The sequence below is a fragment of the Pocillopora verrucosa genome, chromosome 14 (genome assembly GCF_036669915.1).
Source record: "Pocillopora verrucosa isolate sample1 chromosome 14, ASM3666991v2, whole genome shotgun sequence".
NCBI classification, from domain to species: Eukaryota; Metazoa; Cnidaria; class Anthozoa; order Scleractinia; family Pocilloporidae; genus Pocillopora; species Pocillopora verrucosa.
The window spans coordinates 389,523-403,248 of NC_089325.1; the positions used below are offsets into that span (position 1 = coordinate 389,523).

General features: G+C 37.4%; 1 protein-coding gene across 1 annotated transcript; it reads right to left on the reverse strand.

Moving 5' to 3' along the window:
* Window positions 1–368: 368 nt before the first annotated feature.
* LOC131797514 (N-alpha-acetyltransferase 15, NatA auxiliary subunit) lies at window positions 369–13,654 on the reverse strand. Its single transcript, XM_066160901.1, has 22 exons — window positions 13,494–13,654; window positions 13,289–13,373; window positions 13,001–13,105; window positions 11,767–11,855; window positions 11,422–11,490; window positions 10,594–10,728; window positions 10,039–10,192; window positions 9,013–9,132; window positions 8,577–8,672; window positions 7,999–8,105; window positions 7,512–7,584; window positions 7,076–7,242; window positions 6,368–6,520; window positions 5,506–5,714; window positions 4,894–4,963; window positions 4,488–4,632; window positions 3,818–3,896; window positions 3,594–3,721; window positions 3,213–3,311; window positions 2,581–2,724; window positions 1,901–1,998; window positions 369–1,734 (listed from the first exon to the last, which is right to left on the reverse strand). The coding sequence occupies exons 1-22, from the start codon at window positions 13,542–13,544 to the stop codon at window positions 1,531–1,533; spliced, it is 2,580 nt and encodes an 859-aa protein (XP_066016998.1). The 5' UTR covers window positions 13,545–13,654; the 3' UTR covers window positions 369–1,530.
* Between the last annotated feature and the right edge of the window lie 72 nt (window positions 13,655–13,726).

Here is a 13,726-nt window from a genome sequence, read left to right on the forward strand (position 1 = left end):
AGGGAAATTCAATGATCATTTCGCGTCGATTGATGTCAGTTGTTGTTGCCCGATCAATGACCATTTGCGCGGAATTCAAACTACTTATTTGTGGGTGTTTTACGAAGGGGCATCTCGTTGTAACAGCTTTTTTAGATCACTTTTACCTCAAGAGTTTAGTATTTTCATAAACGGGACATCTGTCTTCTAACGTCCGTCGTATATTACCTAGTCCAACTCTGAAGGATATACCGATCTTATTCAAATATGGGTCTGTTAAGCTCTCTCTCCTATAAAATGTTTTCTACTGAACACCCTTCTCCTCTCTCTCTTCACACACTCGTCATCTGTCACAGTTTCGTAATAAGTACACTGCCACAAAGCATTGCTTGAGTTTTGTCCAAGAAATTATCGTTTTATTGATTGATCGAGATAAGAACGCGCTGTGTGGGTGAACATTAACTGTTATGTTCAAGTGTAATCTTCAGTTCTCTTCCGAGTCGCGCCAAAAACCTATGCAACTCGGGGATATTCATGTTAACTCGCGTCGAAAGTCATCAAAATAGGTCAATCCTCACTCTCCAATCAAAGAAAACCAATCAGATTAGAAAGTTTGGATCACATATGACGCGACTTGCGTCCGTTTCAAAAGCCAATCCATTCGTGAGCCCTAGTCAAATTCGTATAGGGCCAACCGAAATTATTAAAAGGACGCATTTTGATCCTGATGTTGAACGTGTCTCTAACAAAGTTCCAGGATATTTAGTGGTTTGAGAAAAGTGCCTTTTTCTGGCTCTACTTAGCTAAGGAAGTCAGCGAAAATGGCCCTGTCATTTCCTATGGAAATAACCGTTCTTAATTAAGACAAACGAACATAACTATACTCCAAATTCCAGTTATACGTTTCAGCTCATAAAATCTTTGGCGTTTGAAGAAGACCCTAAATGGAAATGTTTAACAATATTTTCTTTAGGCTTGGCGAAACTAATTCCATCGTGAATTGTTCATTTATTTTAAAAATAAGCTGCGTTGTGATTCAAATGGTGATAAGTAATTTTTTGGAATATCTCAAAGAGCTCTCGTCTCCTTCGTAGCCGTTCACAAGATGTCAAACAAAGTTTTCTGGCATACCAAAGAAAAGCTACGAAGGAGGCTTATGGAAACAATGTTTGGATTTTTTACAATTTAACTCCAGCTTTCAGCGTCAAAATCTAAGTTGAACTCGGTTCCTGGTTAATCGTTTCTGCATGGGACAAGAGTCAAGGTGTAACACCTCGCGAGAATTTAGTACAATGTTTGTTGCAATCATTTGTTAGAGCAGCTCCTCCAAGTCCTAAGAACACTTTCGACCACTTTTTCTCTGAGTAGCCCGTTTCTACCCAACGAAGTGGTTTTCATATTTTGCAGCATTCTTTCACCAAAATACTTAAAATTCTCTGAACAAAGTACATCATGGACTTTTCATCTTCCATTCTCCACACATTTAAAAGGCCGTTGGGCGTGTCTGCATAAAATGGCAGTTTAAATTGCTCAGGTGTTTCGTCATTCAACTTAAGCCACGCCGTCGCATAACGGCTCGCTTGCGCCAGTCTGGACACCGTCTATTCCATTTACATTCCCGACAACTCCGTCGTCTTTTGCGAACACAGAAGCCAAAGGAAATACAGTCCTGCATTTAAGGAAATACTCCCTTGTCAAATCAGTGCACTCGCCAAACGTACCCTCTAAAAGAGCGTTGTAAATCATTGTGCAGGTCTGTAAGACAACAAAAACAAAATTAAGCGAATTTCACCACACCGAATCTCTGTGGACCAGGGTTATGTTAGTTTACTTTTGTCTAAGGGTTAGGGTTAGCTAACACTGAAAAAGCGAAGAAGCTCCCTCTACCAGCCGTCTTCAACGTAGCTTCGTGTAAAATTACCTCTAATGTCCTATCTTCTAGACTATCAGATAAGTCCGTAACCAGCGCCAGCGCATCGTCTACCTTAGAAGCATCCAAAAGACACAGCATCTTGCTCCCTGAAAAATCAAACAAACTAACAAATTAGTACATCATGTCAGCATTTGCAAGATACGAAACTAAAAGTCGACTCTATGATAGCATGATGACTAACAATTCCACAGCTAAAAAAAAGACTTGAAAAAGTATGAAGCTCACAGAGAAGTGCTCTTGGTTTCTCAGAGGAGCTTTAAACCAAAATGCTTCCCCCTTAACCACCCCTCCCCCACCCAGTAAAATCGTAAAGAGGCGACAGATCGAATCACAATTCTTCATATCAAGCCTGCGACAAGCCTTATTCTTTCAGTTGTGATGGCATGTTTACAGAGGGAGAGAAATGCGTCATTACACCCTTTGACCCTCAAGTGTGATTGCCATCTTACTTCTCCTTACAACATCACCCCTGAATCAAAACATTAGGGTCAGGAGAATATAAGAAATGATCGCCGATTAAAGAAGCTCTCGATCGTTGTCCTCGTCAGCACCATGGGAAATGTAAAGAGAACAGTACGGAGAATATTTATTCTGATGTTGGGGTGAAAAAGAGTTAAGACGTACAGTACGTTCTTCAAACAAAACTAGAACTTATTTTTATTATTCACCTGAAAATCTATGAAGCAAGGAATGAGAATGCTTTTCCAAGAAATCGGCATTAAACTGTTTGATATCGTTTCCGTCAAGAAGAGTCTTCAACTCTCGTTCTATTACAATTGCCACAGGCTCCTTCATGTGCTTTGACTCAGAAACTGGAAAAGGAAAAACAGTTAATTATTACTAAACAATGATGCGTAAAATTCGACGAAAAAGTGCTCATCCATCGATAGGTTAAGTGTGACAAGGATCTAATTTCGCCTCACAATATCACCCCAAAATCACAGGTTAAGGTCACGACATTAAAGGAAATTATCACCAACTAGAGGAGCTCTCCATTGTGAAACAAATTCTCCTTTTCAGTACATCAGGAAATATATTGAGGACAGTAAGGAGAAAATGCAAACTGATGTTAGGGTGTGAAGGGTTAAGAATTTTGATTTGCCACTTTCTCATTGCCGTCGCCGTTCTGGTTTGCGTGAGATCCCCTGTTGCTAAGAGACTCGAAGTATAGTGTATTGTCCATTTAAACATTTGTAAAAATTCGGAGCAGAGAGGTTGCCCTTCCAAGCCTGTATTCCCTCTTGCCCTGACAAATTAGCAAACAGACCATGGAGTCAATGTTGATGAGCCTCTCACTCACCTTTGACAGCAAGTTTGACTAAGTGTTCATGGAGCTTGGGATGGTTTGCATCTATGGCGTGCGCACGTTTAACAGACTGTAACATCAGCAGAAGTTTGCCTGTAATGTAAGGTTTTCATGTTTACATAAAAAAAAATTTAAAAAAAAACTAGTTTTCCGGAAAACAGTGCTTGATGATTGCAAATCAACAAGAAAGCAGGATCGTTTTGACCGTTCGTTACAAATGCTCATTAAACGAGCTTTCTGATTTTTGAAAAGTCGTAAAATTTCAACCAGACTACGAACGGTCCGTCTAACTCAACTTGCAAGAAAGACTAGTCTGAGAAAGACAAGAGCAACCATTTTCAGTCAGTTCATACATGCGTGTGAGCACTAATGTACCTTTTCTGCTGAACACTTCATACGCCAACAAATGAGTTTCTATTCTACTTGACGCCAGATTTTGTAACGGCCGGAGGAATTTGAGAGCTTGATCTACTGGATCTGTCACCTGGTGAAAAGAGGGTACACTACCGTGAGAACACAATACAAACCGGCACACTGATACATTGTCCGTTAAGAAATTTGGGGCATGTTTCTCATTTCAATATTTACCCTGACTAAACGCGTCTGATTCCAACGGAGGTTCTTTAAAGGGATCTGCTTTCTTGTCACTCTCTTTGTTTTCTTTTACGTCATTAGTGGCTGAAGGAAAAAAAAATTAATTAAACACTAACGTTGAGATATAGCGAAGAGTGGGGCAACTTGTCTCTGCAAAGGTCACACCTTTTTTTCCTGTGTCGAAAGCATACGCGCACAGTGTAGTGAAGGGGTTCTGAAGGGGATCTAATGCGCGAAATGCACACCGTTAATCTAAAATTACTAACATAATCCTCCTGGATGTGTCATGACACGTAATTCCACCCTTCTGCCTGTGTCTCATGATATAGCAGTGACGTGAAGTGTTTCGAGACTCGGGGGAGGGGGGAGAAATAGACTATACTAAAACCAGTGTTACCATTTCCCTTCTGAAAGGCGGTCATGGTTGAATGGCATAGGGGAGGGGGGGAGGGGGAGGGGGAGCAACACTATCTAGTTTCTTATCAACTGGAATCTAAAGTATGGAATGGGGGACGGCTGGCAACAAGAAATGTTGAAATAACCCTACATTCCTTCCTGCTGTATGTTTCTTATGGAGGGTAACAAACAGCTTGGCTTCCTTTATTGTTTTCCATAAAAAAAAGGCAACATAGCTAAGAGGTAAATATAGGCACTTCCTGGCCTGTGGAATCTCACCCTTCTTGCTTTCCTGGGCTTTTTTCTCTGCTCTTCTTTGTTTACTTCGTAGTTTCTTCAAATCTTTGGCTGAGAGCTCACTAGACCCTGCTTCAGCATCTTCATCGCTTGCAGTCATAGGTTTATCATGAAGCCGAACATAACACTGTAATGAAGAAGAAAATTAAGAAGAAAATCTATATGTTAGTTCAAAGGGATTGCACTAGCATCAATAAAGAAAAAAACACTACAATTTGCCAACAGATTCAAATTGTGTGAAACAAGACAATTGCAAAATCGTCCCTCCTCTACTGACAAGTGCTGGCATGTTTAGGTCAGATTTTCTCTCACGAGTTCATGAAGAAGACATTTAAATCTACTTCAGCCAATTTCAGTCTCTCTGCAGTGTGTGTGGATGTAAATTTACCTCTATTGCCATTTTGGCAGCTTTGAAGTAAAATCGGTGGCTTCGAAGAACGTCCTCAAGCCGCAGCAATCTGAAATAAAACAATCAATTTTTAATCCACTATGGCCCTTTGCTCTATAAAGTCAGATAAATTCACGTTACCATCCATCTGGTATAAATGATTTCAGCAAATCTGTCATGGAAAGAATTTAGACAATGAGAAGTCCATCCTTTATGGTGAAATCTGTGGTGCGAACATCAATTCTTTGTTTCTGCTGCATATTTTTGACCAACTTCATCTAATAGGAGGGACTACCCATAGGCTAAAGAGTCACATATTTGAGGGTTGTCAATTTGTGCATTGTCATCACTTTGTGGCCACATAGAAATTCCACCTCAAGTTTGGTTAATAAATACCAGTGGCAAATGCCTGTTATATTTAGTTGGGGCTAATACTGTGAAATTGCTTGGGTTGCCATGATTACCCAATGTATTCAGATCCAGTTATTGCCTCCACCAATCTCAAAAGCACCTTCCCCTCCCATGTATCTCTTCTTGAACTACCCAATGTAACCACCCCCTGGAAATAAATACCACCTGTAAGCTTTGTATTCTTAAAGACAAGAACCTTACCTCACATAAGCTCTAAGAGTCATTTTCCTCATACAGTAGGTATGAAAATCAAACTGATCCTCTGTAATTTCATCAAAATGTCTCTCAATCTCGTGGGCTTTCTTCAAAGCTTCTCCTAGCTTTCCTTGTCTTTGTAGAGCATAACCACTCTCTGTTTGGAACCACATACACTGCATTTCATTCAAGTTCTCAGCAGCACCAACTCCTTCCTGTAAATTTAAAAAAAGAGAATGTGGCCACAGGATTACCAAGATGGTTAAAACATAAGCTTGACATAATGCATACAGTCTACAGCAGGCCAAATCAAGACATGTCTGTCGATTCCTTCCCAAAATTTTCCTTTGAAACAAAACAATTTAGTGCAGTACAACAGTTAGAATGTTTTATTCATTTCACATATAAACTTAGCACTTGAGAGAGTTTATAACATTGATCAGTATCTTAAAACTTGAGTGCTCCTTCATTTGTAGAAAGAGAAATACCTTATTAACGAATACAGACTGGTCACACAGATATATGTACATGCCCCGTATTGCTATAAAATTATCATCAACTCCATTTCCTTTATGATCATTGACATTATTGGTGACCAGCGCAATTGCATCAAGTTATCAATATTCATCTCTTTATACCAAAACATCAATAAACATATTCTCCCCAATGTTTCTCTACTGTACATTTTCTATGGTACTGATCAGGAGAATTTGGTTGATGATCAGGAACTTCCTAAATTAGCAATCATTTTCCTCTCTTTGAGAGACCTTCAAGGGTGAATCCTATAAGGAGAATTCAAAGGCCTGTTGCTCTTTAGGGTTAGTGTGCTGAAAAAGGACTTTTGTGGTTAGAAAGCTTAGACACTCACCCTAGTGAATAATCCACATGTTTCCTCAGCTTTTTGAACTTGATTGGCTCGCAGCTGGTACTTGGCACATTTGCAATTGACATATCTGTCAGCAGTGTCAAGAGAGCGTGCTTCGTCCATACAATGTGCAGCTTTTTCCATGTCTCCGCCATGCTAAGAAATAATGTTTGCAATGACCAATGACTATGCAAAAAAGCTCATTCAAAAAAGAAGCAAGGTAAGTCCAACCATGGTAAGAAGAGAGACATTCTTGCAGTGGAATCCATGAGTCATACTCATGCTCATAAGGTGGCAGTAACAAAGGGGAGGGGGGGGGGGGGGATTGGGAAGGGAAGTGATTGAAGTAAAAAAATTGATGCTCTGACCCTTCCCCTCCCCCCTCCAGAACCCATTGGTGAACCTTTCCTTTGGTTTAAACCCAGCATACAGTTGTTAATGTTACATATAATGTTAGTATGATGAATATAATAATATAATCTAATATAATGTTAATATAAGATAATAATGATAATATAATTATAATAATAAAATAAAAGTTAATATAATATAATATAAAGTTAATAAACATGTTACAAATGTTACATACATACAAATGTATGTAAAATTTTGCCTCCTGCAGATCTGCTCCACATGCTACCATGTAAATTATCTTCAAGTGAAAAAATGACTCATTACCGAGACTTAAGCCATCACAGTAGTTTTTATTACCTTATAAATCCTGGCTTTGACCATGTATGCTTCAATTAGAGTAGGTGTGTGCTCCAGAGCTTTGTCTATGTACTCCATAGCCTTCTTGCTGTCCCGTAGATAATCAAAATGCTGGGCTAGGAAGTGGTATACCCACAGGATTGCTGTGGGAGGCTCAAGATCACCACCTGGAAAACAAATGGAGCCATGATGTACACTGTCAGTAGTACGTCTCATAAATTGAAACTTGATACTCAAGACTCAATCCTCAATGAATGAAAATCAAAACTTGACACTAAGACCTTGAAAATTGATTCTCAAAAGTTTTCAGAATCAAGGATTGAGTTTCCAGCTGAGACTGTCAGCTTACAATTAAGTGGTAATATGAATTACATTTGATAGGAGCTTTCCAGGATTTATATATCTTTACCTTAATAAAATATAACAAAGCTCTTACCTTTCCCTGTCAATGTTCCAAACGTATTGAGATTGTCCAGATACCCAAGGGCTACATTTTCAACTATCTTTACCTGTAAAGAATGGTGGAAGACTTATTATTGCAAGCTTTTTATTGAAATCAACTTGGTCAATTTAGTCAATAAACTAACCAATCAAATATTCAGTGGATTAGTTAGTCAACCACTTAACAATTCAGTCAACCAGTCAGTCAGCGAGTCGTACATTACATCATTCATTCAATTAATCTCTCCGTCAGTTGTGAGCCAGTCACTGTCTCACCCACAAAACATAATTACTTCTCCTTTATTCATTCAGTCTCTAGTTGAAAATCCTAGAAATACATCGTGCTTCATATCCATTTGATTTTCCACTTCTTACTTTGTTAGGTAAGTCACTGATTGCTTCTGACAGTGTTTTTTACAGCAAATTATGAAACTTTTTCCAAACAATACAAAAATTATTTAAAATCCTCTGGGCGCAAATACCTTGTCCTTTTCAGTGTATAAAGTCCTGATGTTGTTAAACAAAGGTGGCACTCCCTTATGAATTGCAGGTCTCATGTAGTTGTCTATTAATTGAGCAAAAGTTTCTCCTAAAAAAAGGCAGAACGAAGGTTAGTCACATTTCTCACACATAACTGGTATGTGAAACTACAGTATGTCAGACTGACAACCTCAAGCCGATCTTGATTGCAAAGTGAACTAAATCATGGATGATCATAATCTACATCTTAAAATCAAACATTTCACAGTTGGCAAGGTTTGTAAACAATATTGCTATCAATTACAAGATGATGCACCTTGAAAATCCATGAAGTGGGTAGGAACAGACCAAGATGCAACAAAATCAACTGCCTACCAAACATCACATTACCCATATTCAGGTGCCAGTCAACTGCGAGGAAAACATTGTCCATTTACTTTGTTTCACTTGGCCAGCCCAATTACTTCTACTGTACCTGTAATGTATGTTCAACTGAGGGGAGGTTGAAAATAGGCCTCAAAAGTACCATGCATGAATGACTTATTCCTGGGAATGATACACATATACACATATCCCATACCTGATGTAAAAGAAAGGGGTATTCTCTTTGGGGCCTGTGCTCTTGGATATAACTCAGAGTACTTCATGTACAGGTTAAATCGGTCATCTGGGTTTTCTACACATAAAACAAAAAAACAAAAACCTTAGTTTATTCTTTGATGCAAGAGAATTAGAAGTAGACTTACATTTAATACTTCCACACTTCTTCAAGAATTTGTTAGTCCCCCTTCCCTCCAAATATAGTGAAAACATTAACTCAGTAACAAAAATGCTGATAACATTGTATCACTCCAGTCTGATTACTATGACTATTGAAGTGCCCCATGTAACTCTTACAAAATGTTTCACAGACAGTTCAAAACCTTTGTAAACATTCTCTTCAAACCCGAGGCAAATTTTGCAAAAAAGCAAACAAAAACAAAACAACCAGATTTATCATAACTATCTGTACTTACCTAACTGTAATGCTTTTTCCAGTTCTTGGTAGTAATGCTTATTCTCTGGATTTCTCCGCAGTAAGTCTCTGTAAATTCGCTCTGCCTCCTTGAACTGCTTTAATTCAAGGAGTAAAGACCCTGGAGTAATGCAATAGTGGAGTGACTTTAGCTTCCTTGACACAATCACTAAATGCCCTGTACCACAAGTAACTTCCCAACTTGTTAAAGAAATGCTATGCACTGAGTTTATTAATTAAGGCTTTCAGCATTGCAGCACCATTTTTGAGGCTTATATTAAAGTTCAACGTTTTACGTTTATAGATAAATTAGAAACTTTTCTTATCAACTGCTAAATCTTTAGTTTCCTGCTTTATCAAGTCTGTGTATGTGCAAATAACTATTTTATGTACTTGATCCTTAAAGAATAGCTTTTAAATAAATTCAGGAGAAGGTTCATTAGAATAAGCCTTGCGGTTTTTAATGACACCTTGCCAATTAATTGTACTCTTGTACATTGAATAACATTATAATAGATTCATGGCAAAATAATATGCTGAAACTGAAAGTTTCAAAGTTCTCTTTACATACAAATAACTTCCCTTCTAACAGTTTCACTAGTATTAATAAAGATGCAGTATTTGTAGTAAAGATATTTCAAACAACATTGCCTAAGTCATACAAACTCCCAAAACTACATGTAGTTAAAAATAACTATTACAACCACATTAAAAAAAATAATCATAATAACACTTGGATTTATATCAAAATTTAAACCTCTTACATTTTGACAATCTGACAGTTGCATACAAGCTAGTTAACCTTTTAACTCCCGAGATCTCATTAGTAATTCTCCTTGCTGTCTGCCAAATGATTCTCATTATGTTAGTTTGGAGAATTCCGTATCAGATCAATTAGTGATCCGATAATTGATATTTTTCTTAATTCTCATCACCTGTTTGCATGACATTATATCAATAAAGTAAAGAGAAATTCTGTCATGGTCACTCACAGGAGTTAAAGGGTTAAGTTAGGTAAGCACTGTACCTTTGATTTCTCGCACCACAAGTTTATCATGCATCAGTAGTTCATAGCTTGTCAACTGATCCAAGGCCTTCTGAGGTCTTCCAGCTTCTCTGAGCACCATATTTTGATACAAGAGCAGCTCACCATGCTCAATGTCATACTTTGGGGAGGAAATCTAATGTAAATGCACAATTATACCATTAAACCCTTACAACCTAACATCAGTATGCATATTCTCTATACAATTCCTAAGGTGCTGATAAGGAGAATTTGTATTATGATCAAGAGCTTATTCAGTTGGTGATCATTTCCTTTATTCTCATAACCTCAATGTTTGATTCAGAGGTGATATTGTGAGAAGAATTTGGATGCTAGTCGTTTTTAGGGGTCAAAGGGTTAACTGTTACCATTCCATAATAAGCAATCTTGCAAATAACCTATTTTTTTATGGTAAGGCATTTTTCAGGTCAATAATTACTTCTAAGCACATGGCTCTTGGATACTTGTAAGGTGTATTGGTGTACAAATGTACAAGAGATTGAACTGAAGAAAAAAACACTGAAAGAGAATCCTTACATTTTGAGTTTTGCGAAACTCATCCAGAATCGTGAATGCCATGTCATAATCTTTCAGCAAATGGTAGGAGATAGCATATCCAATCCAAGAAGCCCTCTGTCCTGGCCTGAGTTTCAGCAACTGGTATCTAGTTTCCTGCAGCAAATATTTAATAAATCAAAAAAAACAAACAAACAAACAAATATTAATCAACAACCACAAAAACAAAAACCCATAACAAAAGCTAAAACAAAACAAATACATGAAAACAAAACAAAAATGCATTAAAAACAGGAATATGAGAATTTAAACAATTATAAAAACAATCAATTAAGTTATGCCAATAAACAAGTATACAGAACTATTCACTGGAAATTTACACCATGTGTAATAAATGATCCCTATGCCTTCAGTTAATGAGAAACAGGTACACAGAAAATGACTGAGGATCTTCAACCTTTACAAGTATTTTCATACTAATGAAAAAGGAAATAAGAAATTTTGTCAAAGCTCCAAAGTGTTCATTGAAACACAAGTGTTAATTGAATCAAACATATTGTTTATGTTCAAATCAAAATTAGCAATACAAACAAGTTTCAGTGAAAGAAGACTTTATGAAGTAAATGACACAAGCATACTTAAAAGAAAAAGAACTGCAAATTCTTACAATAAGTGTTGAACTTATGACCTTGTGAGTGATATTTCAGATGTTCTCCACTAATCTTTAGGAGACTCATGGCTGACAAGACCATTCAGCAAGTATGTTCGTACAGGTAAAAAGCACTCTTAAGTTTATGTTTAAGTTAAAACAAAGTTATAAGCTTTGGAAATTTGATATTCATACAGTACCCTGTAACCCTCCAAATCCCGCATCTGAATCTGCAATAGTGACAGATCTCTCAATATTTGGATATTTTCCTAAAAGAACACAAAATATCTGGTTATACAAGCACATGTAAATGTGTTATTACTGGCACAAATTTAAATTGTTTAAGCAATAAATTTCATCCTGGAGAAAATTCCATATCTGAAAAATGGAACATTGCACAGTAAAGATATGTGCATAGATACCCCCAACCCCCAACAAAAAAAATAAAATAAAATAATAAAATAAAGTTGTACATATGCTTAGCAAAGTGAAAGGAAAAAATTATACATAAAATCCAACCAGTTTCTATTAGCCTGATAACCAACCTTATCCCATTTCAGTGCATTCCTGTAACACTTGATTGCTTCATCATATTTTTTATCAGATCTTTGTAACAGTCCATAAACATGCCAACCTATCTCACAGTCAAGGTAAAAGTGACAAAACACAGCAAGAAACTGTAACTCTTACATGTACAAATACACAAGTCCTGACACATGTCTATCTATAAAATGATCCATACTAAGCTGGCTGCTTTAGTTGCACACAAGAGAGATAACTGGAAATTGGTTTCCAAGACTTTCACTGTGACTAGTCAGCTCTTAGAGAGATATCACCCATGTGGCTTTCCAGCCATGAGTGCATAGTCCAGGTCTGTATCAAACTTGAGTGAACTGGTGAAAAGGAAGAAGTGAGGATGTGGAAAGAAACAAAAATATATTCAAATAGTTTGGACATTAATGATCTTACCACTGAGTATTTAGAATAATTCAAGGTACTTGGAATTCTATTCTTATGGGTATTACATATTCCCTCTGAAGTCTTTACATAATTGAAGAAAAGGAAGACTGTTAACTCCTTAATATGCAGTATGAACAGCGCCTGAATAAATTGTTTTTGTCTACAACACTAGCCACTATTTAACAAGAAAAAAAAAAGACTTTCTTTAATTTCTTTGGGTTTTTTTTTCTATTCTACTTGCCTGTTGGCATTAAGTCACAGCAATCTAGTTGCCAGCAATGAAGATTCCAACTTATTGGCAATAATTCAGATATAATTTTAGAAGACTTGTGCCCTGACTGTTCTGAACCATTTTGCTTCATTACTCAAAAGTGGATATTTGCAAGATAAAATCTACCTTTGGCTGCCATCACTGGTATAGACCATGTATAATGAAAGAAATGACTTTTTGGCAATAAATTCGAAAATGTGCACAACATTGGCATCAATGAAACTGAAAAAACGGTTATGAATAAAACTGCAAAAATAGCCATGTTTTCATAATTCAAATGAAACCCTCAAGGTAGAAAATCATACACGAAGCAACAACAAGTTGTGTGAAAAGGTGAAACAAGACGCTAAAATGTAACCCTGTTACTTTGGAGTGTGTCACATGATTCATGTAATTGGCTCAAGGACACCTGAAGCTCAAAAAACAAACACGCGAGTAAACTATGCGATCTAATTGGTCTTTTACCAAGTAACTATCTTTGCGGCTTTTTTCACGATGAAGTTAATTTAACAATTTTCACATGTTATTTCAAAACCTGACAAGGATACACACATGACTCTTAAGGTCATTTCGCAAACCTCGTCGAACAAATTCATAAGCTTCCTCCTTTCTCCCCAAGCAGTTGAGAGTTAAGCCTTTCATTGCCAACGTTTCTGCATTACCAATAAAAGAAATTCTAAGTTAAAGACCACGTAAAACGCACAGTCAACGATCTAAAGAAGTCGACAGAGTGCAGATAACGTTTTAATGTCAGCTTATCAATGACCACTAAGTAATACGTACACAGGTTGTACAAATCGATTTACATGCGGATCAAACGTAAACAATTCACAAACCTCCGTGTTCCGAGAACTTCGGATTGGAAAGGATCTGCTTGGCGAATTTCAGCCCATTTTTGTACTGCTTGTGTTCGTAGCATTTCTGCAAAAAAACCGTAACGAGGAAGTGAACACGCGCCGTGAAATCGACAAGGCGTGCTCCAGTCATAAGAAGCGATCTCTCGGAGTACCAATGCTATTAGAAGCCTTAACAAAAACTTACCAGTATTCTTTTGAACAGAGCGTTCTCTTTGGGTGGTAGGGTAGTCGGCATGATGGTGGACTACTCAAGGACAGGCCTCTACCACCGAAAGGTCAGATTTGCTGGCCGGCCTCGTGGAACGAACCAAAATGGCGACTGCATCGATGGCTGATTTATTACCCGTAGTGCTTCGGGACACTGAGTAAGTCGATTGATTGAGTGACCAAGCCTGCTCTACGTTCAAGTCTTGAGAT

Excerpts from the sequence above, each read along its gene's own strand:
- LOC131797514 (XM_066160901.1), bottom strand. The coding sequence starts at position 13,544 with ATGCCGACTACCCTACCACCCAAAGAGAACGCTCTGTTCAAAAGAATA. Across the intron at positions 8,673-9,012 it reads GGAAAAAGCATTACAGTTAG|AAAACCCAGATGACCGATTT; the intron begins GTAAGTACAGAT and ends TTTTATGTGTAG. Across the intron at positions 7,585-7,998 it reads TATACACTGAAAAGGACAAG|GTAAAGATAGTTGAAAATGT; the intron begins GTATTTGCGCCC and ends CATTCTTTACAG.